We start from the raw sequence: 26975 nt of genomic DNA, 5'->3' as shown, positions 1-26975 counted from the left end.
GTTTCCTTCTTTTAATCCTTTTATTTTCCCCAGAGATTAGGAGGCTAAATAGGCCAGCTCAGCTGATGAACCTCTCACGGCGCGTTGCATTCGTTGACGTGTCCGGTCTTTACCCGCTTCCTGGCGTGGGGCCCCTTCGTTAGCTTCATAAATTTACCAAATGAAATCCTCATTCGTACCCCAGACGGGGACGTACGCACTCGGTCTGCACTCACGGTTGAGACGCACATTCACCACTCAGCGCACGGGTAACGAAGGGGTGGGGAGAGACGGGTAGGTCGAGCAATCGCGCGTTCAAGGAGGGGACCTCATGGGGATGCGACGGTCCCCGCACGTGCGTTGGCGCGTGGGGACTCCCTTGTTCGCTTCCAGTTCCAAGGAAAACCAACAAAAAATACTTTTCGAACAAAATCACCCGTGTGTTCCGAGGCGGGCTCCACATTGATCCGCGAGTCACCGTGCGGGTGTAGAGAATTGCTCATAAATAATAAAAAAAACACTGGGCCCCGAATGGATGACGTGCCGGGTGTGGCATCAAGATTCGGGAACTGCCGATGCAACGGTGAAAAGGCTCGACCCGATCGCTTTTGTCCGTACGGGACATGCTGTATTCCGATTGGATTTGGGACCAGATCCGAATGATAATTGAGTCAGGTTTCTTAACATGGTTCCCAATTTTAATTGTCTTTTTCTCCGTACATACTGCTCATAAATGATTTACACATATATATATAGAAACGAATCCAAAATTATTTTGAAGTTATAAATTTCTCTAATTAATTGTTAAGAGATGCTTGGATCGATATTAGAATATTTTCTTTTAAAAAAATAATAATAAATGTAGGAACCTTAAGATATTAAAGGATATTTGAGATTGATTAAGCTACATCAATGCAAGTCTAGAACCATTATAACAAGCAATTTGAAAATAATCTATTTCGTAAAAAATATATTCATGTACTCATTCTCTCCATAAGTAATGAAAAGACATGATTTTTAGCCAATTAAACATCCATGAATCTATACTTGATGAGAAAAAGTGTCATAAAAAATGGGAATCATAAAGCATTTCTTTTAGCACAAAGTTCATAGAACACATACCATAGCAACAGCAACAAATAAAAGAAGAGGGAGGTAGAACATTACTTCATCTCAAGTGTTCCCTACTATAAAGAAGCATAGGCTTCATGGGATCTTCCTAACAAATCTAGTCCCTCAGTTGCATGTTCTTGGCTGTTTCATGTGGTATGATGCAGCATTTATTATGGAATGTACAAGCTGTTACCAAGAGCAAATCAGAATCAATAGACATATATGAAACCACATTTCATGAACAAGCATCTTCCATCTGTGCCATAAAGAAACTAGTCTGAATTCCTCTATAAAACAAGCACAGCAAATATGATGCTCCTTCCTATGTCAAAGGAGCAGAAAGATCACCAGGAAGGCATCTCTGCCTACGGCATCGCCTTGTCGTCCTTCCCCATCCAATCATGCTTCTTCCATCCACTCCTATCTCAGAGTTGCTGGGTTGTGATGGTGGATGGAGGCTGATTCGAACCTCCTCGGTGGCGGTGGCGGTGGCTGGGCTTTCGAGCTGCCTCCTTCCCTTCGTTTGGGAGTTTGCTCCATTTCGACACATGTTTCGTCTCGTTAAACCTGTCTGCCAATGCATACCTGATAATTTCATCATCCCTCCAATAGTTTGAAGATCCTCTGTTATTTCGTGTCTTGACAGTGATGCAAGACCCGGCAGGATATCTTTCTGGAAGTCCCGCCGCTGCCTCCTCTTTCTTGCCTGGCCACGCCGAGCCCTTGTGAAAAGCAGTGAAGCTGCACCTGTATCTTTTTTGTCTTCCTTTCCATCTTTGCTCTCGAGATCCTCTGATCTATACCAATACTGATCCATCTTAGTTTCCTGGAGCTTCAGTGTCATGGCCTCAAAGAGATCCAGACCATCATCATCAAAAAATTGAGTACCATCATCTCCCTCATCACCCAAATGCTCTCGCTTTTCTGCGTTGCAGGATACATCAGCAAACCAACACAAGGTGTCAAATCGAGGCAGAGATGGCAGGTGAGAATTGATTTCATCTGGGTGGCCATTGCATTCAAGTGACATGGCAACTAAATTCTCTGCAGCCAGTCTATCAAGTGTACCACTGGAAGAGACCTTTTCCTTTAAGACATCTTTCTTGCTTGACGGAATGTATTTATGCGGACTTACGGTAGGCATTTCAACCTGGGAAATGGGTGCTTCAAAATCAATGTCAATTTTAGCAGCTAAAGTTGGAATAGAGTTTGATGACTGAACCTCTAGTTCATCTTGAGGTGATACCTCCAGAAATATAGGATCATCTGTACATGAAAATTCAGCATTAAGATTAATGTGTTTCCTTAAGTTTGCACCTCTGTTTCTGCCACACAGTTCGGTGACCGAATCACTATTGTGGAATTTTTCCTGTGAATTCACCGCTTTTGCATCACAAGTCAAGTCAATGATATCATTCTTCAGAATCTTAGTATTGTCAGTAAAATGTTTTTCCATTTGTTGGATAGAAACAGATATGCCGCTTTGCTGAATTGTATCATGAATAGGAAAACCAAGAAGTCTTTTCCCATTGTTACCAGAAATGAAGTTTCCCTGCATTCCGTGATACTGAAACTGTGAAGTTGATGCGACTTCCTGTAGGTTACATACAGAAAATTCTAACTCCTCTTTCTTCTGGATTTCAGAAGCAACATTGGAGCTGGAAGTGAGCTGACAATCTTCTCTGTAGTCATGTTTCTTCAAGTTAACAGACTCATTGGAAGATGCTTTGTTTCTGAGACATGATGGATCCCCTGGCATTTTATCATCAACATAAATAACTGTTTCTTGTCTGAGAGTAAGCCTATCTTCAGTACCACTTGGAAACGCTTGATTCAGGTTCAGGTTTATCGGGACTTTCAAATCCCTGCTTTGGTAACACTTTACGTAGTCTCTAGGTAAATGATCATGAAGATCTCTGTTACTGTCATCAATCTGATATGGCTTACAAAATGCAACTTCTGTATGTGGTGCAGAATTACAATCCAGGTGAAGACCATGGTGAAATCCATTTTTGTGAGGCACCCTAACACCAGAACCTAGGCTTGTGGCCAGGTTCCTACTACTTTGCCGCTTTTGACTAGTGACATCTATCTTGGAACTCAAGCTCTCATTACTGAAGTTTGATGACCCACTGAAGCATGGAAGAGCTCGAACCGCAACCGGGGTGTTGTTTATGCTGGTAACAGGTTTTCTCCAAGATGAAACAAATGAAGATGCACAACTGATTAAATCGGCCTGGGGAGTTGTGATTGTAGAAGGCATCGAGGGAGACATCAGAGATGGATTTGAGCAGGCAAAATGAGGCACTCTCGGACATGTATGGATATTGTGAGTTGGCTCTTGTCTAGACTGTGTTTCTGGATTATTATGGTCAAATGTAAAGAAATTGTGACGTTTCTTAGTGTTCACTTGTAATGTTTCAGATGATGTTGGAACCTGAGCAAAATAATCCAGAGTGCTCCTATTTTTTTCTGTATACAAATTACCAAAATATTGAGTATGAGAAAAAAAAAAGTCTCCAGCAATTAAGAAAGCATAACTAGCTAAATATTAAAGCAGGATCTAAATTATGCTTTAACACAATAAAAAAGATAACAGTGAAAACAGAATAAAAAACAAAAGGATAGGCAGACTAGCATTTGGTTGCACATGAAAGGACTGTACAATTGGTTAAAAAAGGTCGATCAATGCACGACGCTGCCAGCAATTTGGGTTTGGGGGGATCAATAAACAAATATTATGCAGTTAAAAAATTGTACAATTTGGCTGAATATTCTGTGCTTATCATATTATAATTACTTGACATACTGCAGTGATATTCTAAAAAAACAATTGGATCACAAGAAACATGTTTGTCTCATTTACTTTCAACTTTCTTCATAGTCAGTCCCATGAGTTCAATCCACCAATAGACACACACCGTATATGCCGGGCGCATGAAGTGTATGTCCATCATATGTACATGTTTATAAATGTGCTAGCAAGGATAGTGCTGGTTATCAGCTACTAATGCAACCTATCAGGCTCGTGATTGGTTGGAGAAGACATGACATCTTTGCATACAGATGGTCTACAGTAACCATGCAATCAAATTCATGAAGACAAGCCTCCAATGCAGACAGTTAAATATGCAAGGTTGTCTGTTTTTCTTTTTTTTGACAAATGTTGGAGATGATGCCTACTCAAACAAGATATCTGACCAATATGATGGTTTAGGCCAAGTAAAAAATTAGGACTAAGTAAACAAGTCTAGGAGATCAAAACATTACCAGGTTCATGATTGAAAACTGGCCATTCTCTTTTTGTATGTCCATCCGTATACAAGAGGTCAGAAGTAGTCTGTTGTTTGCCATGCCTCTCAACAAAACTAGTCTTCGATTTTGTAGATGGATGGTTCCCTTGATTCCGTTCGCTGCGAGACTTCAAGCCAAATAATTGAACAGAAGCCGAATTTTCTGGACTTTCACAACATATTTCTGTTGTAGGTTTATTTAGATCAACTGTGCTGCAGACTGATATACCAACTTGTGTTGGTGAATTTGGGATCTGATGTTCTTCTGTGCGAGCACTCCCTAGAGTGAGCTTCACATCATTCTCATAGAGAGAGCAATTCCTGTTCTTGAAAATACTAGCACTATGTGATGACTCAACAGTACTCATCTGCCCGGCTCCATCAGTATCTTCAATGTCTATATATACATCAGCTGGAAGTTGAAGGTCAAACGTTCTTTTCTTTTGAGGTTTGTGGTCAGGTGCCTTGCTGTCCTTTAGTAAAACTCCATTGTCTAATGGGATCTGATCAGATTGAGTGCTGCCTTCCCTTGTGACACTAAAGTGGGACCTCCCAGTGCCTGAAAAATGTGTCTTTCCATGACTGGTGTTTCCTACAGTAAGGTGAGACATCTGTGGTATCTTTTGGGTACACTCAGAACACATTTGAGATGAAAGAGAACTTGATAGTGAGGCTTCTGCCGGTATGGATGATCCATAAAACCCTCTAGTTTGAATCTCAGTCATCAGGTCTTTCTGTATTCTATAAAGACGATGGAGCTCGTAGACCTGAATGGCAAGTGAAACAACAATTATTACAGAAGAACACATCAAAAGCTTGAAAGTAATAAGAGAGGCAAAATATGTTTATTTGCTTTCCTCTCCAAGTGCAGCCTATCTACATAAAGTGTACAGTTGAATATTGGGTGGTGACATATGCATGGCATTCCTTTGTTTTCTTGTTTTGGACAGTCTGCATGTCCATGTGCTTGCACAGCAATCAAACTTATAGGTAATTCAGTCTGCAGTGTTAGGCTAAGCTTAATTCTGGAATAATATCAGATGAAAAAGGAAGAGGGCCTACTTCTTCCCGATAACAATCTTGTTTTCCAGGTTCCCTTATGCTATACTATTTTGGTTTTGACTTCCTTAACCCTATACAACTTAAGACCAATATTTAACCAAAAAACAGAACAGAAAGTCTCCTCCAAATAAGCGTTCCTCTTTAACTTGTAAGTACAATTGCTACAGAAAATAGTGGATTTTTCAAACAAACGGAAGTGAACAATAACATGGAAGTTGGAACTTTGGTGGGATATAGTTAGCTACCAAAGGCTATCCTATTCCAGAATCAAAAAGAAGAATTTTCAGGAATCTACATTTTAGGACGAAAATGTAGATGGATTACATTGTAGTATCTCAAGATTGAGCTACATCAGGTTCTGGACCTTGATCTATATATTAAAATGCTCTAGTTGTAAAAAACAGGAGCAGCGGGCACTTTCTGCCTTTTAGAGTTTGCAAATGAACTATCCAAATAAGAGAGTACCAGACAAAATAATTTAGGTATTTGTACAAATCTTCAAAAAGGGATACATTCGTAAAAGAAATCATTTAATCAAAACTATTCAAGAGTTGAGGCAATCTGCAAAAGCAAGACAAAAGTCAAAATAGAGTATGTTAATTTTTAATGTACTAGGTAAGCAATCTGTATTATCCTTGATTGAATCATATAAGTGATATTTATCATATATTAATTATTTTATCAACATATAAACATATCAATGAGTCTCTTAGGCAAAATAAGCTTTAACTGCTCCTATCCTCATGCTAAATAAGTAATCAGGTGAGAATTTTAAAGATACAACATGCATCTCAATATCTGTTTGGAACAAGAAAAGCTTCCAGTTAAAAGCTAATTAAGAATACATCGAGGAGGATTTTCATTTTTTTCTTTTTTTGAAGCCATCTGCAGCTAAAATCGATTCCTTCAACCTGACCGACAAATATGATAAGAAATATGTCTCAAGTTGAAACTTGTAATTTAGCGGACTTCAAAAGTTTTCTCCCAGAATATATGATGAAATCCCATCTGTGACATAATGGCAACTCATTTCAGCTAATAATGATCACTATGTGGTCATATTCTAGAGCTTAATGTACCCAAATCGACCAGGACAGTTGACTAGAACACTTCAACACATATTTGATGTAAACAAAACTATATTTTTTAGACTATTATTTCCAAACCATCAAGCAGAGATGAGATATAACAATCAAGTCATTTCACCCAAAAAACAGAGATAAGGTGCAACCCAAGAATAGTACAGGTTGAGATGGAATTTTTAACTCGACCTGAGATCATTTCTTTCTCAAACAAATCTGAAGAACATTAATATCTTTACCTGCTTCCTAAATATAGCTTCATGTTCAAGCATCATCCGCTTTATCATTTCTTTATCATCTTCTAAGTGTCCATTTGTCAACCTTGACACGTAAGTGTTGTAGAGATGATCGCTAAACTTTTTGTCCTTATAATAACTAGACCAACTACTTGGTGCATCCTCCTTAATATCCTGCATGGAATGATACCCTGGAAGGTAATTTTTACTCTGCACTTTTGTCGCCATTTCTGCAAGTTGTAAAACCAGTCAGCATACCAAGAATATGGAATAAAAAAGATTCATGATAGAATTCCTTGTCTAGAAAAAAGAAAAAAGTGGACAGTAGAGAATGACGAACACTGGAATGTCAAAAGTTCTTTCATTCGGCATAAATAAATTAGTACAATAATGTCAATTTTGCAAATTTTACGTACATTTCATGTTCAACATAAAAGCATAAGTTATCCCTTCGCCCTTAGGAGATTCATCTGGCTATTAACAAGATGGAAATTTTGCAATGGAGAAAAGGGATAAAATGAACCACCACCTTCTCCAGCAAAGAAAATAATAGTTGTTAATGATGAAAAAAAAAGAAGTGATGATAACAATCACAAGGCGTATGTTTCTTTACTGGGAGTGTGTTTAGCAAGAAAAAAAATGCAAGATGGAACCAAATACATCCACATTATCATACAACATTTACGCCCCAAATATATGTCGCAGATCTAGCAGCTAAACATATGAATATGTGAATCCAGGAAAAGATAAGATATGCCTGGAGCGACAATGTTCAACTGCAACACTTGCAAATGATTCCCAAGCCCATAATGACACCGTCATAGAAGATCACTAAAAAGGTTATGGTACAAGAAAAGCATGCAAAGACAGCATAGTTGTCACTACAGATGATACATAGGAATTTATATAAAAGAATGTTGAGATAGAAAGCCTTATGCTAACAACTGCCTACATGAAGTAACACTCTACAAGTTTATAGAAACTATAATCTAGCTCAAAAGAATGGGACATTGCGAATTACCAATCGTATTGGCAACAGACTGTAGCCACATTGATGTGAATCCCATCAAATGCTGATTGCAGAATTGTTCGACATCGCTGCAGCAATTAACTGAAGATTTTGTAGCAGGCAGTGCAGAAGGAAGTATACTTTCCAAATTTAATTGAACTTCAGGCTTCGGCACCCTAAGGAAGTATACAAAATCCTCGCATGCATCATTATCCGAATCCGAATTAAGAGATACTTCAATTAGTAACGTGTAACAACAAAGAAGATTCTTGTAAAATCACAGAGAAGGTACATGAGATATTTAATCTCGAGGTCAGCAACTTAAGATGAGCAAATCCGTTTATTTTGAACCCAATCCTCACGCCGCAGACTATCACAAAGAAAATCCATCGTCTCAACAAAAAGAGAAAAAAAAAAAAAAAAAAGGCAAATTGGCATAGAGGAAAGAGGCTTAAACCAAACACATCATGAATTGAGATAATCTAACAATCTGACAAAACATGTCTTCCACTCTAACCAAACAAGAATTAAGTTAAAACATGCTCTCAAAATCCTACATCATAAGGAAATCCACACACACAAGAAGGAGGAACATAGCAAAAGTCCAACAACCTCAAGCCAAAAGTACAGATATCAAAGAATCTATCATAATCCAAGTCAAGAAACCACCAAATCAAGAAAATATAATACACACAGATGAACCAGAAATAAATTACCTCAGCCCACATCACTTGTCCTCCCCATCCAGCTTGCGAACATTGCTGAAGCGGATTCAGCATCAGGACGCGGAACACCGAGAATTCAAGCGGCCGCAGGCCTTCCGCCATGGAAAACGCCAAATCTCCAAGTGCCCCGCCCGTTCGAGCGCCGGCCGCGGCTGCAGCAATCCAGGAGACGACAAGCAACGCCAAAGGACAGTAGCGCCACCAAGAACAGCAAAGGCTCCGCCAAAAAGATCGAATTTTTGGGATCGAAATGCGCTAAAGAAGAAGAAATGGGCACCTGGAATTGGCCATAGGCACCGGGCGCAGCCGCGGATCGAGTGATTTCGAGTCCCTGGGCCACAAGGAAAGGTAGACGAGAGAGAGAGAGATCCGAGATAGAGGAAAAATCTCTCACAAGAACGAACGACCTTCTAAGAACAACAGTGACAGGAAATTTGTCCGCATCTGGTCTTTTGATTCTCTGCCTTTTCCACCTCCCTGTGTCTCCGTTGATTGCCTTCTCCTCCTTTCCAGTGAGTATCCTTTATCGGGTTCCGGGAGAAGCGATCAAAATAGGATTTTTTTATTTTATTTTCATTGCAGGCTCAGAGATTCTCTCCTCCTCCCTCCCTCCCACCCTCCCAACACAAAAGCAGAACACCACACAGCCACTGCCTTCCACCTGACGTCTGCAGTTTCAAGGAAACATCCCAGTCTTTTTTACCTTTCCTCTCATCGCTAACCACTTGGATTATGGTACAGAAGGTGATTTAGCAGTCGATTTATGACAAGATTTTGTGATGGGTTCTCTCTTGTCTTCGTCGGATCCTATGTTCTGTTGCTGATGCTGCTGCCAAATGGTGGCCTGATGATGTGGGGCCCACTGAGACGGAAGGCATCCCAAAAGAGGCCAAAAACATTTTGGGCGGAAGTGGGAATGCCATCTTGTATGGCATGTAATTACCACATCAGACCATTTCAAGGCCTGTCTCCCTCTCCCTCTACCATCCTCCCCTGTTAGATGATGTTACAGGGGGAGCTGGTAATGGGAAAGCCTTTTACTAGTATTTATGGAAGACTCCTGTGGCTGTCATGCAACGCTTGTTTAGTCCCGTTGTTAGGTCTGGAATTAATTGTCCTTCGGTGGTGATCGACAGGGCCTCGGATGCATGTGTGGGTTGCCATCTGAAAAAGGACTGCTTCGGATGATGAACATCTCTGCTTCATATCACTGCAGTAGATCAAAAAGGCTCTTAGGACATCCAACATCCTCATTGAGCCTCATCCAGCTGCGTGTCCTGTGTCTGTTTAAGATGATGACCTGCTACAGCTTAGTCATAGGCAAGGCGTGAAGGCAACGGCCAGCTGTGTGGTTTCTGGGACATATGATTGAGACTCGGGGAGGGTGGGTAGATAATGTCATCATGCTTCGATGGCAATCTTCGCCGTGAACTCTTGAGCTACTGCTCAGATTCTGCAGGAGGAGATGTCGAATGTGGTGAACATGACACACAGTAAAAGGAGTCACCGGGCATTGGTGGCGTAGACCATCATAAGTAAGAGCTCTTTATGATCTTGAGCTCCACAGTCTCTTTTAGATCATGGGCGTGTACCTTTCTGACAGAACTTTGAATGGTTCCTTAATCCAAGATCTACAACCGGGCATAAGACGCATGAACGGTAGCACTAAGGGATGATGTGCCGAGAGTTGCAGCAAGAACACTGACGAGGTGATGGTTCATGAGTCTTCTTCCTCTTCCTGTCAAAGAGCTAGATAAGTACAGACGAACGGACATCTGCATTCCGAAGTCGGATCAAAGATTGGCCAGAGTAATCGTGGGAATGACCTGTTTCCCCTTCCAAACTCCAGTGACCAGAGAAAGGAGATCCAAAGCTCAATCAAAAATGCTTGCAGTCCAATCCACTCATTGGGTCAAACAAAATCATCTTTTCCATAGTGCATGATGCTGTCAGCATTGGTATAATTTTCCTGAAAAGAGGTCCATAGACTCCTCCAATGATCCCCACCAACTGATAGAAGACAGAACTTAAGCATCTCCAACCATTCTTTACTGACTTCAGTCTTCTTTAAAGTAGATCTGAAAAGTGACATAAAGTCAAGATGTCCATTGGAGGAAGAAAAGTGCAGAACAGGCAATGCACAAGATGAAAACATCTTTGTGTGCTTCATGTGTTGTGTACCTGCTGATAATATGTTTAACCTTTTCGTGTGTTCCATCTAGCCTGCTTGCAGAACCTTGAAGCATTCTCCTCTACATATCTGCAGCAGTCCGAGCATGAACCATCCATCGACTCACATCTGGAGAACTCGAGAGTGGTCTCGGAGACACACCCACAACATCCAGCTAACACTTCTCTGAACCTGCAGCAGACTTGCAACATACACTCACCAAGAATGACGCACTCTTTTACTGAACTTGCTGGGAAACCAACATAAGATCAAGTCAAATCCAAAACTTATCATAAACGAAAGAAAAAGGCAAGAACAGCATGAGCAATTCATTTATGGTCTTTGCAGTGCTGTTGAACTGGTGCTCTATCATGAACTGTGGAGGCAAACACTGACAGGGTCACTTCTTACAGCAACTAAATCCTCTGTGACTACCTGGAATATTTTCAGCCTTCTCTAAATACATTGGCTGAGCCTGAGTGAAATCTGTTGGTGAATAGATGTGTCGTGGCTGATGAGTCAGCATGGCCTGATCCACGGGTCGATGTCGGGAGTCTTCGATTGGCTAAGCTGGATGCCGAGGTCGGCCGGGCCCTCGCAACGGGGGGTTGATCAGTGTTTCTCGGTGTGCCGATCCGGCCGCCGTCTATGCTGAGTCACGTCTCTTCATCTCTAGGGTGGTTGGCAGCTCGTCTTCGTACACTAGATGGTGATTCCCAGGTTGAGACGCTCGCGGCTCGAGGGTGGCCGCTTTCCTGCAAAAATGACCTTCGTCGGGTGATTCCCGACTTTGGCTCCTCCGACGAGTAAGTTAGTTGGTTCCTCTCTTTTTCTTTTTTTCTACGTCTCTAACCGAATGTCGGTCAGGGACTTTTATACTACTGTACGAGGGTCAACCATACGCGGATTGGCATGGTGGTCAATCCTCGAGGGTTAAGACGGTACCTTTGTGCAGTCGCGGTCCCTAGATGTGTAGAACGGCGCCAAGCGGCGTCGTTGCAAGCTTTCGGGATGGGACGTACCAAACAACGTCTCGATACGGATTCTGACTTGGCGTGTGGGGGTGCTCCCCTTGCTGATTCGGCTATAGCGTGACGTGGCATCGACCGTGACATGTCTTGAACCCAAAATATACCTTATCACATCCTTCTCTGATCGGTACTTTTGCCTAACAGGATAAAAATTTCTTCCTGCCAGGGACAAAAATATGTTTTCTCAAGATATATGTGAGTGTAGTTTGCAAGCACAAGAAAAATATATGTATATATCACTCTTTCTTTTTTTCTTTCCTTGTTAGATTTTGAGGAAAACTCAAAATGATCTTTCTACTACTTCTTTCCCTTTCTTTACTTGCATTTTCTTCCATTCATTTGTTTCTATTATAACTCTTCTTTTATTGTATTTGAGAACCACAAGCAACACTTACACCAAAGGCAAGGATGAGCATCTCCTTCTATAAATACAAGTCTTAATGCCAAGATTAGCCTTTCTATGTGGATTAGTCATCTTATATAGCTTTTCTATGAGGTATCAATGCTGAAATGGTTCCAGAGGGACACACAAAACATGGAAGAACATACACACAGCAGCATCTTAGAGCTCTATTTGGATGGAGGCATGAACGTATTCATTCCTCCACTAAAAATGTGCAACATTAGTTCCTTTGCTCTTACATCTCCACTTGGGACCTTCCTTCTTGTTCAATCTGTTCCGAGGAGAAGACTCCATTGCCTGTTTGTAATGTGCATTCAGCTTTTGTTTGGGATCTTTGCAATATCTTCGATTCTTCTCATTACACATGTATTTGATATTATCATGAGATTCAATATAGCGAATTTAGTCCGAAAGTTCACTTGACATCTCACATCAACAATCTCTAAAATAATATTCTCATATATGTGATCATCGTAAATAAACTAAATCAAGACATACGAGCTTTAGTCATTTGTGAATACATACTAATTTGACCATTATAAGGGTCTTGTCGTAAAGAAACCCACATAGTCTTTTGAAGGAAGCGATATATAGGATATGGATATCGTTTATCCCTAAACTAAAGTGAAATAAGGGACGTGGGTTAACGAACGTATTTTCTCTTTTAAAAGTTGTCGTGGTTATGGCACCAACTATACCTCAAAAAGTTTAATTCGCACACAATATATCTTTCTAGGATCAAAAAATTTTAAAAGTATCCAATGCAATCCAAGACATCCCCCATGACGTGTCTTCCAAGGATAAACAAGTATTTAAGACTTCCGATGCATCCACCTAAAAGAGAAGACGTGGTGTGATATAAGAGATATATACATTCATTCGAAATAGAAAAAATATGTATCCAATATACTTTTAAGAGATACATGCATTCATTCTTATCCCTCGGATATAAAAACAAAATTATAAGAAAAATTAATAATTTATCACTTATCTCTTTGCAAGAAGACAATAGATGAGATCTCGTGCTTGCACCTATTGACTTATCAATATCCAAAAGCTGAGAAACCATAAACCTGTCTTGCACAGTTTTTGAAAGGGAGTGGTGGTGGAGTTCTTATCGAGAAACACTGTTCCTGAAAGCTGCTTAGTTAATGTCATATGAATCCTCTTCCTTGACGGAAAAGCTTATCATCTGAAATGAGGTTTCCCACTAAGCATGTCGAAGGAAACCTCTTCTTGCTCCGGAAAGCATGTCCAGAGAAAGCTCACATTGGCCTCTTCTGTTCTCGGGGAACCCTTCGAGCTTCTGTGAGTCAGCAGCAATGGGTGGTTGGCTACTGACAGGACTGCCTGCCACGTCTAGTATTCAGCTGTTTCCCAGAAACAGTACCTGAAGATGGAGGCAACCAGAATTGGACTGCAACTGATCCTTTTCCAACATCTGGAGGAATCCTGACATGAACATTTATTACGATAGAATTCTGAACCTATGCCAAAATAAACACTGTCAATCTGAACACAAAACTGTAATCCTTTTTAGCTATGTCAGTAGATTAAAGACTCTTTTTTTTTTTGGTATCTCAAGTCAGTATATCATTGCGAATCCGTCAGAAAAACTCTGATTGCAGAACTACAGTTCTTCTGAGCCTCCTCAGTAGCTTACAAAACTCTTCCGGATGGTGTCAGTGCATTACTACTCTCAATCTGTAACTGAAGTCTGAACTCCCTTCAGCAATCTCAGTAACTCACAAGCTTTTCATCCCATGCCATTATGTCACTGCCAATCTGCAATAGAATTCTCGACTCAAACACTATTAACCATCTCAGGAGCTTACAATCTTTTTTACCCCATCTCAATATGCACAAATCTTCTTTAATCATCTTAATAGCTCTCAAATTCTTTATCCCTTGCCAATTTAGAACTGTTGATGTGCGATAGAATCCTATATTCGAACTGCAATGCTCACGAATTCTCGAGATAAAAAATATTTATATTGGAGAAAACCAATTTTCCCTTCCTTTTTGTCCCCCAAATATTGTCCGTCACATGCGCTGCGAGGTGACGACGGCGCCGACGGAGTCGAGTGCTGCTCACCTACCGTTCTCTCGTCGCTTACCGCACCTACTCTTCGATGTACCATGGCCCCCACCGTCGGTGTGACCTCGTTTTAAGGCCTCCCCTGGCCTTCGCTCGTTCCCTTGCGCGTCCCCTTCTTCTCCTCCGCCTCCTTTCCTCTTCCTTCGCCTCGAAGGCTCGTCTGCCCCTCTACCCGATGGAGCTCAAGCTCTCCCAGCTCTCTCCTTCCTCTCTGAACGCCCATCGGGTCTTGAAATCGCCCAGACCCAGCCTCTTGTTCTGCAATGGGACCGCGCAAAGGCTCCGCCTTGGGGGGTCTCCTCTCTCGGTATCGATTAGATCGGGGACAAAGCTCCATTCGATCCAAAGCTCCATTTCTCCTTCCAGGTATAAGAAAGTTGCCGCCTTCGATCCGGTTTCGCCGTTTTTACCCGTGTGTTAGGTCAAAGTTGGTGTCTTTTTAGGGCAAAGTATGTTCACATGTGGATCTATGGTCACTTGGATCTTCGCGTTCTGTTCCTCTGGTTCTGCTAGCTGCATTAGGAAGCTTAAAATTGCCTCCTTTCGCTCCGTTCTTCAGGTTTAGGTTTTGTGATGCCACTGATTTTTTATTCGTATATCCGTCTACCACGCGCACATAATAGAATTCATAGTTATTGGGGATTAGAGTTATATCTACTCACGAAATATATGGTCATGGAACGCTAAGGAACTATGATGTTTATGATGATCCTGTGCTCTGTTGGTTATGAGCAACTCAAAAAGATTACTGTTGATTTTTCTGGGTTTTTGGAGAACCAACAAAAGTAGAACCAAAAGCAGTATTCCTCATTTACACAGTAAGTCTACCTTAATATAAAAAAAATTAGACATAAGGCAAACCCGAGTTGTTTACCTATGGTACTCAGAAATAATGTGCAGGGACCTGATTATTCTTCTTGTCATAAGGAGTGCATTGAAGATGTCAATGATTTGCATGCTTGTACAATTTCATGCGTATCAAGTTGTCTTTGTCTCTTATTAAGATTTATGATGACATCATGACATACCAGCATCTGACTTACTTTGATGATCTCGCTTTTATTTAGTGTCGATAAAGAAAGGGTAGACCAAAGCGCAATCTTAACCTTAGAGAGCATACGACACTCTCTAATCAGGCAGGAGGACACAATTATATTTAATTTATTAGAGAGGGCACTGTACTGTTACAATGCTGATACATATGATCAAAATGCTTCCTTCATGGATGGCTCCCATGACTCATTGGTCGAATTCATGGTTAGAGAAACCGAAAAACTGCATGCACAGGTAAGCCATACCTTGTAAAGAAAGTTAACAGTAGTCGAACTCTTTTACCATTCTCCTTTCGACATGTTGATCACTTTTGAATACAGGTTGGTAGGTACAAGAGCCCAGATGAGCATCCTTTCTTTCCAGATGGTTTGCCTGAGCCCATGTTGCCACCTATGCGATATCCAAAGGTAGATATATGTTACATTAATTATTATTCTATAGTAAGGTAGATGTATCTAATGGGTTTCCTTATTCTTATTTGGAAATAAGCAGGGTAAACTGATTTACTATATCTAGCAGTGCTCTGGTACTTGCTAATACATGCCTAACATTGAATGACCATATAATGATGATAAAGAAGAGCATACAGTTTTTTTCTACCAAAAGAAATCATATATGGATGAAAGTTCTGTCATTGTAGGGTGAGAACCATAGTTGGAAATAAGGGCAAAAGATATGTATGCAGTCACTCTTTTCTTGTGGGAAAGAGGGAACCGATGGTTTTTTAAATGCTCATGAATCAGTTTGAATGGACTAACATAAACAAAGGATTAGCTAAGATCGAGAACGTATCAGCATATCAGAAACCATACATATTAAGAATCACTGAGATGGAATGCTTTATTGCTGAATTCTTATTTAGCTCTATCGGTCGGTTCACTAGTGCTCTTCTCTATTATGTTGTACATTTTTTATTAATCACCACTGAAGAGGATGCATTGTGACATCGTTGATTCATGATACGATTTTTTATCTTTTTGCATCCATGGAAGGATCTTGTGAAAACAATCCTTAAAAAATTAATATTAGGTACATAAAAGTTGTGCTTTACTTCCATATTCATCTCTCTGCTCTGTTTAACTTACACAAAGTTGGTTGACTAATCTGGTTATTCTTCTATAAACATGGATTTAGTATTAATGTCAAACGACATTTAATTTTTATGTTTGCAATGAACTTTATGCTATGCAATTTATTATATTGGTAATAATCTTAGGGTTACAGATTTTCTTTTCTGATTAATCTAGGTTCTACACCCCATTGCTGATTCCATCAATATAAACAAGAAGATATGGGATATGTACTTTTGTAATCTACTCCCAAGATTGGTTAGAGAAGGAAGTGATGGCAATTGTGGCTCAAGTGCTGTTTGTGATACAATCTGTCTGCAGGTATGCCTGTATTGCAATTAAAAAATAAATGCCAATGTGTTTCTGAGTGTTTGCCAAGTTACTTTGCTTATCTGTCCAGTGCAATGTGTGTGTGTGTGTGTATATGTATATATACATATGTATACATGCATATATACATATGTCTATATATGTCTGTAGAGAGAGAGAGAGAGAGTGATCATCGTGTGAAATTGTATAAATTTGAGGTTGGTGTGATGGCCATTCTTCCGCCAATTTCTGTTGATCTTGGGTGCTTTCTACCCTTTTCTTAATGCAAGAAGTGGCATGTCATTTAGTAAAACATTATGACCTCATTCCAAGGAGAATTCAGCTGGCCTTTATCTTAGACTACTACAATATCCTTTTGGGTGTTAAAATTAAATATGCTGCATAGTAAAACATCAATTTATTGACTTCAGAAGCAGTTTTGGGATACTCTGAAACTACTGTAGCTACAACTGCTTAGACCCTTTATAAATGTTAATTTTATTTTAAAACTTGTTTGGTAATTTTGCAAATGGATGCTGCTCTTCACAACAAAGATAAAGATTTGTGTTGAAGCACCATCTGGACATTATTGGTTCTTCATATGTGCAACTTGTAATGTTTGTCCTAGGAACTTCCTAATCAACAATTGACATGTGTTAACTGTTTTGTGCAGGCTCTTTCAAAACGAATCCATTATGGGAAGTTTGTAGCTGAGGCAAAATTCCGAGAGTCGCCCGATGTCTATGAACCTGCAATAAGGGCACAAGTATGATTCTTTATCCTGTGCCTTCATAACCCTAAGCTTATTGATCTGTATTTTTTTTGTTTTCAGGACAGTAATCAGTTAATGCATCTTCTAACATACGAATCCGTGGAAACTGCAATCAAACAAAGGGTAGAGGCAAAGGTAATGATCTTTGGGCAGGAGGTTACAGTTGGCGAGAAGAACGGAGCACCCCCGGAGTATAAAATAAAGCCTAGTTTAGTCGCCGAACTCTATGGCAATTGGATCATGCCATTAACAAAGGAAGTTCAAGTGGAATATTTGCTGCATAGGCTCGATTGAATCATATGTTCTGGGAATATAAATGCTGTTGAATGAGGAAATAAATTGAAGTACTGCTTGTGCTTGTAGAAGACATTTGAATCCTCTGTAATCTGGTATAAGAAAATCTTATAGAGTGATTTTATATAAGAAAATCTGTTACACTACTGTTCAGCTGAATATTGTTGAAGATCATTAGAGAAAGAGAGTACAAGTATTTTTTTTTAAGATTTTGTTGTAATCTCTAATTGTTGAATTATTTTCTTTTAATTTACTTTCACTCTTTTGGCATGGCCTTGCTAGCAATGATTTATGCTTGGGATCATAAATGAAAGGTTGAAATGAGTACTTCAGTAGCCTCATATGAGTATCACGAGTAGCTTTTCCACCACTAAGCGAATACTTTTAGGATTTTAGTAAATATCTGGGTTTTTAGACCTTGGTATTATCTGCAACTATTGCCTCATTGTATTGTGTTCATGTGTAATTTTTCGCCCATATATAGCAGCAGAATGAGCATTCTCCTAACATTTGTTCAGAAAGAAACAGTGCATTGTGGATGTCATCAAATTGCAAATATAATACATGCATGCCTCATGCCTTTTTGTGAAAGGCAAAGGATGGTTTATGTGGTGTTTGATCAGAGTGAGATTAGATCCATTCACTCAACCATAATGTGCAGTTCCAAATTATCCCTTAAAGAAGAACAAGCAAATAATCTCTGCGTTACATTCCAGAGGCATTATAAATCTATCGACAGTTGAAGAAACTGAGCTATCCAACCATAAAAAGAGGAAAATAGGCAGCTTCATATGCACCATACATAGGTGTGCAAGTGCCAAGGCTCCGCATGGAAGCCCATTCAAGAATCATCATATTCACAAATGGTCATTAAGATTTTGGGTAATGGAAACAGCAGCAGGCTTATATCAGCAATGATTACTGTTTGATAAGAAACACAAGCAGGAGGCTGCAAAATTTGTACATCTTTGTGTCGGTAGCGTACCAACTCATGAGGTTATTTCTCTTACAAGCCAATCTAAACCAGGATAAGCAAAGTACAGTATCAAGAAGGAAGGGAAACCAAACAGGATAGTAATGAGGATATGCAGCACCAAGATGCCCACACTTACTGGCATCACATAAACCAGAATGAAAAGGAATATGACAACCAATGGGAACTTTGCAATCAGGTGAACAAGGAAAGCCAGTGAATTTCGCAGAGACAACTTGATATTCGCAACATTCCAGCATCTAACGATGAGACTTGTTAGACTGGCATTGGACCACGAATTATCTGAATGCATATACTGAGGGCTTCTCCGTATGCTGCATTGGTGATGGTGATCACTGCTTTCCACGGACGAGCGACTGTTAGAATTAGAGATAGATTGGCAGTCCCGAATAAATGCAGAGCACCATCTTGCTTGCTCAATGTTCAGGCTCTCAACCATCCGGAGTAAGAAAAAGTTCTTCCGCGGAAACTTTAATTGGCCTCTGTAAACCAGCCGAAATGACAAGAACTGGCACCATGGGCATGAAATGAAGAGTGGCAGTTGAATTGGTAAAGTTGGAAATTTCACCACAGCCCACTGAAGTCCCAGAACACAGTTCTTGCAGAGGGTGTGCCCACACCATAATACATATGGCACATTGTCCACAATGTTGAAAGATTCCCAGCAAATGGGGCATTCAAGACCTTCATCCCTGCTGGCACATGGAGAGGCTTCATCATCAGAACAAACAGGATTAGCCTGCCTTGGCTTCAACAAATCTCTTCTGGACCCTAAACTTCCAGCTATGGCATTCGAAGCAAAACTCCACATTCTTATTGAATTGGTGGCAGCATCATGAGGTTGACATCTTTTGGCAAGCGAACAATCGGAGATGCAAAAGCTATTCATTAAGGGCACATCTGAAACCAAAACCAAAACCAAAATTAGTTGAGGAAGGGACACAAACTTCCGCATACATATCGGTTGCAGTGGTAACAATCTTCGTATGTCACTAGCAATTTGTAACAGGGAAAAAGGCTTGGAAAACAAACACAGGTTGATATATTTCTATTACTGAAAATGTTGTGCTAAGAAGAGAGAGGCGGCAACCGTTGTCAGCTAGAGCTAACTTTACATTCAGCACAAAGAGCAAAATGTTAGACCTGACTTGATTCTTCTTAATGTTGCCTGTGGCCACAATTTGTAACAGAAAAAAACTTGGAAAACAAACACAGGTTAATATATATATCTCTATTACTAAAAAAAGATGGCTACGAAGAAAAAGTGACAATCAGTAGAACCAACTTTCTATTCGGAACAAAGAGCAAAATATCATATCTAACTTGCCGCCAGATTCTCAAGAAAACATCATTCATCAGCTGAACCACACCATTATTAACAAGATAAATCCAGTAAACATCAGAAAACTTGAAAACTTCAACCAAAAGTTTAGCCTTGTAGGAAGGGGGACTTAAACCAAAAGAAGAAAAGGATCATGCTGTCCACTATAATACAATATCAATATCTCCCTCTAGCTTCGCCATGTCTGGATTGCTACTCTATAATAGCAAGCTTCCATATATCAGATCAGGCGTACCACTTAATCTACAATGTTGTAATAAAAACACAAAAACCAAGAAAGATCCAGAACTACCAATCGGCATACTATGGCATTCAGTTCAGTCCTGAAAATAAAAGATTCCTTCTTGCTGTGGTGGATTTCCTCCAGCATGGTCACACAAAACCAAGTTTTATGAGTGGTGTATTCCTTTTAATATAGTTGCATCATAGAGACAGACTGGCTGTTAAACTCCGCTTCAACATGGACCAGTAAAGAAACAATGATTGAAGTCTAATTTGGTTGAATCAAATAAATCTAATAAACCTGTAGCCATAAACCAAACTTCTAACTGGTTCATGCTTTCCATGAAAAACACAGTACAAACTAAACTACGGCATTAATAATAGTTGGCATATGGCAACAAATCACAACACACAAATCAACGGTTGTATAGATAACCCATCAAGCTAAAAACGTGTTCCAAAATAAACCAGCGACAGAATTAACCAGAAAATTTTGCTCCAATGTCTGAAATTCCGATCATATCCAACGAAAACTAAGAATCAATAACTGATCTGATGACAACATCATCCTAAAAACTACACCGATTGCTGTGAAGTCCCAAACAAAAGCTCATAAACGGCTTGAAATTACAAAACTTTTACCAGCGGCCAAGAAGCTAAGAAGCTAGACCAAGAATTCAGAAGACAAACCCACACATCACACATGAATTTCACTCAAACCAACTTAAACAGTAAAAAATGTTGCCATTTCCATAAAAAAAAAACACTTCTTTGCAAACGAGCGAATCAATCACGTAAAGAATCGAATAAAAAGCCGTTCGTACCTATCAAACAAGGAATAGCGTACCGATATAGCGAAGGACGCGGAGGAGGAGAAGGATAGGAAGAGGACATAGAGATCGAGACCTTCCATTTCTCTGCCTTCCTCTTCTCGCCCCCCCATCCCTTTACCCTCTCCTCCCCTGCTTCGACAATATGACGCCCATAAAACCGCATCCAATATAACGGAAGTTTATAACGCTTCAGAAACATGCGCCCACCGATTCGCTTATCACATATGTAACGGAAACCATATATACATATATATATATATATATATATATATATATATATATATATATATATATATATATATATATATATATATATATAATGATTGTGTCGGTGAGTAGGCACCGTCGGTAGAGCCTGGAACGGTTCATACACTTCATCATATCATATCGGTGAGTGCAGCGGAGTCGTCGAGCATCCCAAATGGATTGGATTGTTTGGTTGTCTTAATCTTGCAGCGGATTTAATCGCTTGCAGTTGATCGATCATGGAGTTAAGTTTTACTACAGCATTGATTGCACGCTTTCGAAATCTAACTTACAATTGCTCGACTTAATATGTTTGATGATCTTTCGATTATTTGATGACATAATAGTATTTTAACTGATGCTCTACCGAGTCTTACAATTGCAATCAGATGACGGCACATGGCAGGACCGTAAATTTGGGGTTAATCTTCTTGGAATGGGCCTCACCACTTTGGGTCCCATTCAAGGAAGGTTTGGGTGCGGGTCCCATTGATCTATCTATCGCTTGTCTCTTCTCCTTTTCTTTCTCTTTTCTCTTTCTGTGGGTTGCGTCTGTGTGCACTTCTCTCGGGCGAAGAAAGCACGCTGCAAGCGGACAGTCTCCTCGAGACGCCACCGTTGCGCGCACGATCCTGGAAAGGGGATCCACCGGTTCCTCTTTTTCTCCTCGCTGTAGCACGCGGAATTCGTACAATGATGCGATCTTGATGAGTCCTTCGCAGCGTCTCTGACTGTCTAGCAGAGACATAGTCTTCGTGTAATCCGGAGGTAGTCCTTCTCTGCTTCGCTTGCACCGATCGGTCTTTCTTTGGATCCGGATCGACCTTCTCCCCTCTTCTTGATTTCTGCGACAAACCTGCGCTTGCAGACTGCCGCAACTTTCAGATGATTCTCCTTTTTCCTCCTTTTGCATCCAAAAAGAAGTCTCCGAAATCAAAGAATTTGATGCCGTTTGTTGTTCTCGTGTCGAGTATTTCTGAGTTCTTGATTTCCTGATGGTTTTCTCCCTTTATTTATTTTTTTCTTTCGGAGACGAGAAGGAATATGGCGTTCTTGTTCATGTTGGTGGAGGGAGTGGTACCGAGATTGGATCTTGATGGCTGTCACTTAGATATCTGAATCGGTTTCTGGTAGAACAGTCAGGGTGTGGTGTAGCTTTGTAAACTCTTGGGACTGTTCGTACTCGTTTGTTGCTTCGACGTACACAGATCTTGCATCAAACCTTTCTTCCTTCTTATTTAATACGAGGTAAAATTAATTGTAAAGAAGATTTCATTCATCTAATTTACACAATTATAGTTTCATTCCTTCTTTTCATGGCGTGAGGATGACCAAGAGATTCTGATAATTGGAATTTATCCTTTGAGATTTTTGAGGATTTATTTTTTTCCTATAAGGATATGTGTTGAAAGAAATTGAAAGTGACGCATATTCATCTGCCAAAGATGTTCTCTTTTACTTCTTTGTACCCAAAGTGGTCTTACTTCTGTTAGAGTTAATGAAGGTTTTAGTTCACAATTTTACAAGGAAATTTAAGTTGATGGAGTTGTTTGGGTTCGGAAATTCTTGCCTCTCTAGTTTTGTGTTAATGATTTTCTTTTTTTTTTTTCTAAATCATGGATTGTAAAAGTTTGACATTCATATGTTACAATTAATCTCTTATTATCTTCATTCACATATGGAAGTAATTTCTATTTTCGTTTTTATGCCCCACTGAAAGATATAATTTATGGCATTTCTCCTTTTTCTACATTGGTGGTTGCAAGACATCAGAATTTGATATCAATTTTCCTATACTTCTAAGTTGGATGAAATTATATTCAGTAGTTTTGAAGATACCATTAGTTGTTACTTTGTCATTTTTATGCAACATTCTTATGTAGATTTTTTTCCCTCAATATTTATATAGAATTAGCAACCAATTAAGTTTTGTGCTTGCAGCTGTTTGGAGGTCGACTGTCTTAAAAAACGAGTGAGATTACATGTAAAATGCAAGTTGTTGAAGTACTGCATTTATATTTGCTAATATTCTCCCATATGGTGAGCAGTGCTCTATAACAACTATAACAATTCATGTTAAAAGAAAGAGCTAACATGGATTGAGGAGTAGATATTGGTTGGCTGTTTGGTTCTCACTAGTTGTTTATGAAATGGCTTCTGAGTTGAGGACACGCATACAAGACACTGTTAATACTATCACCTGTTTACTTGTTGGTTCTGCAACAATACAAAGATTTGGTTGTAAGGCATAAATATTTTTAGTTGCAAGCAGTGTTTTCGGATAAAACCATTTGAGAAAGGTATCGAGTGTTCTAGGAAATTCGACACATTGTGGCTATTCTTTACATCTTAAATACAGTAGGATATAATTGAGGGTTTCCCAATATGGTTTGCATTAAGTAGGTGGGTGTTTGTATTAGTCTCTTTGCTTCTGTTTCGGTTCAGGGTTAGTAGATTAAGTGTCCTTCTTAACTCTTTTTATGTTGATTTACTGATTAGGTTGAAAACAATTTCTGAGAATGTATGCATCGTTAGAAGAAAGAGCCTCCTATATGCTTGCTCAGGAGGGTCTTACCTCAATGCTACTGGATATTTGATTTGCAAAAATTAGTGTGCTAAAAATGTCTTGATTATCAATTGCAACTCTGTTAATGCATAAACGATCTCGTTGTTGTTGTCATTCTCTCTATGTTTAAGCGTAAAAATTTTGCTCTGTTGATATCACTTCTTTTTCTCACCTTGTTGATTTTAGCATTTATTTTCATCTGGTAGATCATGAATCACAGATTATTATTTTAGGCTTTTGTCCATGCTCCAACAAAATTTCTTTTTCAGTCTTGTTACAAAGTGCTACCACAGTGCTTGTTTTTCTCCAATTCCTCTTGATTTCTTCATGTTCAGTTGCTGGCTTATAAAACTCAAGTTTTTCTTACTTGCCTACTTTATCTTTGTCGCAGAAGTCTGCATTTCTCATACTAAGTTTCCCCGTTTTCAATGAGTGAAGAAGCAATGGAGAGGGTTATTGAACCCGTAACCCCTGAGGTACCAAAGCCTAAAAGTTCCGTAGGGAGAAACTCAACAGGGAAAACGAAATCCGGAGCCTCACCATCTTTTCCGGAAGGTGAGGAAAAGCCTCTTCCCCATTACCTCAGATCCTCTACAAGTTCTTGCCATGATTTTTGCAAGTATGGAAAAAAGCATGATCTTGAAATCAAGAAAAGACATCCTGTTCGTCAAAAGTTTTTAGTCAATAAAGAGATATCTGAAGATGGAAATAATAAAACGAATGTTGCAACCCAACAAGAGAAGCGGAAGAAAGAATATCCTAAGCCAGTGGTGTCTAAGGAAAAAAATCAAGGCACCAAGAAGCCTGTGGTTGTTGAAGAGAATGATGTGCCACCAGAGAAGATAATTCAGATTTCTGACTCACTTGCAAATCTGGGAGATGGATCAGTTCAAGAATCCTCAAGTTATAAGTTTAATTTTCCTTCAGATGACCAGGCGACGGATGTCTTTCTCGGGCATTCACCTGGAAGTCAAGCTGATGAAACATTAGATGAATCAACTAGCATCAAGCAAATGACCCCATCATTCATCTCGACGAGCAATGAATCTACCGAGCAGAAACCAAGTAATCGATCAGAAAGATCATCTGAGACGAATGCAAGCATCAATCTTGATCAGAAAGCAACTGAGAATGGTGAGCTTGCACCTACGGAAGAATCATCTGCTGAACCTGTTATAATAAAGTTTATGATTTCATCATCAATGCAACATAGCAGTGATTCAGCCCCGCATATGACTGTCATGGAAGACAAAGCATCTGCTGAGCATATAGCATCCTGCCGATCAGACACATCACCTGATGAATCGATAGGATCACTCAGATCATCTGATTTACTCTCAAGCATGAAACCTGAGAATTCTGAGGATGTGACGTCGACCGGGAATCGACATGCCAATGGTGCAGAAGGATATATCGAGGAAGATATAGCTGCGAAACAAGAAGCAACATGTTCCACTGGAATGGCTACAGGTTCATTTGTCTATCAAGAGGAAGGATTATCTAAGAAAGGAAAACAGGTAAGTGGGTCTGGTATGGGTGTCAAAGCAAAGAGAGATGCGGACAAGATCAAGAGACCAAACAAAGTAGTAGGTGCTTCCGACAGACCTAAAGTCATTAGGCAAGCGAAGACTGATCTATCTGGGGTGCCAAATGGCAGGATTGCACCAACTCTACGGAAAACAATATCTTCTGTCAAGCCAGAGACTAAACAGAGGATGACACCTGTAACTCCTAGAGTAGTCAGGAAAAAAGCTACATCGGCGAGCAAGGACCATGATGCATCTGTTCAACGTGCCACCTCGATAAAAATCAAGAATCTCTCTTTTAAAGCTGCATCCCAATCAACTTCTTCAGGAGGACTCACTCATAGGAACAAGAAGATAACCAAGGTTTCAAGTCAGCCAGATCGAAGGGAGAAAGTACTGGGCCAGTCATTATCTTCTCGGTCGCTGAAGCCTCATACTAGTAGAGTCTCGACCACAAAGTCATGGATACACAGGAATGTGAGGCCTGCCTCCCAAGTGAAAAATGAAACAAGATCTGGAAAACCAGCAAAGAAGAAAGAAGCTTCAAGTGTTAGTGAGCCGAAATCTGAGAAAGTAAATCTCAAGACTACGAAGAAAAATCTGAAGAAGCACAATTCAAATCCATCAGATGAGAAAGATTGCAACTCTGGGCCTAAATTAGGTGAAGTGAGTAAATCTGGTTTGCGAAAAGCTGTAACACAGAAAATGTCTAGTGTTATTTCAAAGGGTGAAATCCAGAGCAAAAATAGAAGAACTGCAACTGTTGACTCGGGAGATAAAATTTCCACGGCCTACAAATTAAAGTTCAGCAGAGGTAAGGTTGTTAGCTTGCAACATGAGAACAATGCTCCAAGAATACTCAGATTTAGGTTGGCTAGAACAGCAAGCAACAAGAAAAATTCTAAAGGTGATGTACAGACAAAGGGCTACAGGAGTGGGCCAGGGCCAGGTTCCGCTGGTTCATATACCCCTATATCAAAAGCACCTACTGTTGTTTTGAGACATCAAGATGTGCGGGAAAAGAAAGACACAAAAGGTTTGTTGAATCAGGTGATCGAGGAAACTGCAAGTAAACTTGTTGAGACCAGGAAGAGCAAGGTGAAGGCCCTGGTCGGTGCTTTTGAAAGTGTCATCTCTCTCCAAGAAAGAAAAGGAGCTCCGCTTGCAGCTCCATGAATTCTTTGTGATGCTTAGTTTTGGCGACTGTTTGGCATATAAATTTCTACCTGCGGTATTGAATCTTTAGGAGATTGGATTGCAAAACAATATGCAACGAACAGAAGGTTTCCATATGTATCAAGAAACAGGAATAAACTTGAGAATAGGGTCAACAGGCTTATTAATTGTTCATAGAAATTCTGTCCCTTGTTTTCCTACTTGGGTAATAATTGGACGTTGCATGTTCCATACTCATCAGATCCACATATTTTGAGTGGTTGAACAATAAATAAGTTGTGTATTCTTTTGTTCTTTGCTCCCCTTCTTTCTTGTTTATGCTTGGGTGACCCTTGTCTTCTACGAAAGAAATCAAGAATGTATGAAGTTAT

The 26975-nt window shown here is 39.9% G+C and overlaps 4 protein-coding genes across 8 annotated transcripts; 2 read left to right on the top strand and 2 right to left on the bottom strand.

The window, feature by feature from the left end:
• Positions 1 to 1311: 1311 nt before the first annotated feature.
• Positions 1312 to 9478, bottom strand: LOC135636721 (uncharacterized). The gene is made up of 6 exons (XM_065148662.1): positions 8777 to 9478; positions 8491 to 8651; positions 7787 to 7950; positions 6769 to 6995; positions 4363 to 5152; positions 1312 to 3564 (listed from the first exon to the last, which is right to left on the bottom strand). Exons 3-6 carry the CDS (start codon positions 7830 to 7832, stop codon positions 1415 to 1417), a joined length of 3213 nt encoding a protein of 1070 aa, XP_065004734.1. The 5' UTR covers positions 7833 to 7950; positions 8491 to 8651; positions 8777 to 9478; the 3' UTR covers positions 1312 to 1414.
• Positions 9479 to 14201: 4723 nt separating this feature from the next.
• On the top strand, positions 14202 to 17906 carry LOC135637316 (chorismate mutase 1, chloroplastic-like). The gene is made up of 6 exons (XM_065149984.1): positions 14202 to 14567; positions 15269 to 15488; positions 15575 to 15661; positions 16502 to 16645; positions 17307 to 17399; positions 17466 to 17906. The coding sequence occupies exons 1-6, from the start codon at positions 14236 to 14238 to the stop codon at positions 17697 to 17699; spliced, it is 1110 nt and encodes a 369-aa protein (XP_065006056.1). The 5' UTR covers positions 14202 to 14235; the 3' UTR covers positions 17700 to 17906.
• Positions 17907 to 18555: 649 nt separating this feature from the next.
• On the bottom strand, positions 18556 to 21268 carry LOC103982165 (uncharacterized). 2 transcript variants are annotated; one of them, XM_009398998.3, is made up of 2 exons: positions 21082 to 21268; positions 18556 to 19593 (listed from the first exon to the last, which is right to left on the bottom strand). In XM_009398998.3, exons 1-2 carry the CDS (start codon positions 21251 to 21253, stop codon positions 18689 to 18691), a joined length of 1077 nt encoding a protein of 358 aa, XP_009397273.2. In that variant the 5' UTR covers positions 21254 to 21268; the 3' UTR covers positions 18556 to 18688. The 2 variants fall into 2 exon arrangements, with proteins under 2 accessions (XP_009397273.2, XP_009397274.2); XM_009398999.3 differs by having other exon boundaries at positions 21105 to 21262.
• A 609-nt stretch (positions 21269 to 21877) lies between these two features.
• LOC135635082 (uncharacterized) lies at positions 21878 to 26898 on the top strand. Of its 4 annotated transcripts, none has more exons than XM_065145929.1 (3): positions 21878 to 22104; positions 22377 to 22584; positions 24294 to 26898. In XM_065145929.1, the coding sequence occupies exon 3, from the start codon at positions 24331 to 24333 to the stop codon at positions 26602 to 26604; it is 2274 nt and encodes a 757-aa protein (XP_065002001.1). In that variant the 5' UTR covers positions 21878 to 22104; positions 22377 to 22584; positions 24294 to 24330; the 3' UTR covers positions 26605 to 26898. The 4 variants fall into 4 exon arrangements, with proteins under 4 accessions (XP_065002001.1, XP_065002000.1, XP_065002002.1 ...); XM_065145928.1 differs by having other exon boundaries at positions 22369 to 22584; XM_065145930.1 differs by lacking the exon at positions 22377 to 22584.
• Positions 26899 to 26975: the final 77 nt, after the last annotated feature.

Source organism: Musa acuminata, chromosome BXJ3-4 (assembly GCF_036884655.1).
Source record: "Musa acuminata AAA Group cultivar baxijiao chromosome BXJ3-4, Cavendish_Baxijiao_AAA, whole genome shotgun sequence".
NCBI lineage: Eukaryota > Viridiplantae > Streptophyta > Magnoliopsida > Zingiberales > Musaceae > Musa > Musa acuminata.
The sequence above is the reverse complement of the archived record's forward strand: the minus strand, read 5'-3'. Positions and strand labels throughout refer to the sequence as shown.

What these genes read in the sequence shown, in the direction of transcription:
- LOC135636721 (XM_065148662.1), bottom strand. Translation starts at nt 7,832, where the DNA reads ATGGGATTCACATCAATGTGGCTACAGTCTGTTGCCAATACGATTG. An exon ending in GTCTGTTGCCAATACGATTG is followed by an intron (nt 6,996 to 7,786) that starts GTAATTCGCAAT and finishes TACAACTTGCAG; the next exon opens with AAATGGCGACAAAAGTGCAG. An exon ending in AAGCTATATTTAGGAAGCAG is followed by an intron (nt 5,153 to 6,768) that starts GTAAAGATATTA and finishes CTTGCCATTCAG; the next exon opens with GTCTACGAGCTCCATCGTCT.
- LOC135637316 (XM_065149984.1), top strand. Translation starts at nt 14,236, where the DNA reads ATGTACCATGGCCCCCACCGTCGGTGTGACCTCGTTTTAAGGCCTCCC. An exon ending in AGCTCCATTTCTCCTTCCAG is followed by an intron (nt 14,568 to 15,268) that starts GTATAAGAAAGT and finishes GCTTTTATTTAG; the next exon opens with TGTCGATAAAGAAAGGGTAG. An exon ending in CACCTATGCGATATCCAAAG is followed by an intron (nt 15,662 to 16,501) that starts GTAGATATATGT and finishes TGATTAATCTAG; the next exon opens with GTTCTACACCCCATTGCTGA.
- LOC103982165 (XM_009398998.3), bottom strand. Translation starts at nt 21,253, where the DNA reads ATGCGGTTTTATGGGCGTCATATTGTCGAAGCAGGGGAGGAGAGGGTA. An exon ending in CGCTATTCCTTGTTTGATAG is followed by an intron (nt 19,594 to 21,081) that starts GTACGAACGGCT and finishes TTTTGGTTTCAG; the next exon opens with ATGTGCCCTTAATGAATAGC.
- LOC135635082 (XM_065145930.1), top strand. Translation starts at nt 24,331, where the DNA reads ATGAGTGAAGAAGCAATGGAGAGGGTTATTGAACCCGTAACCCCTGAG.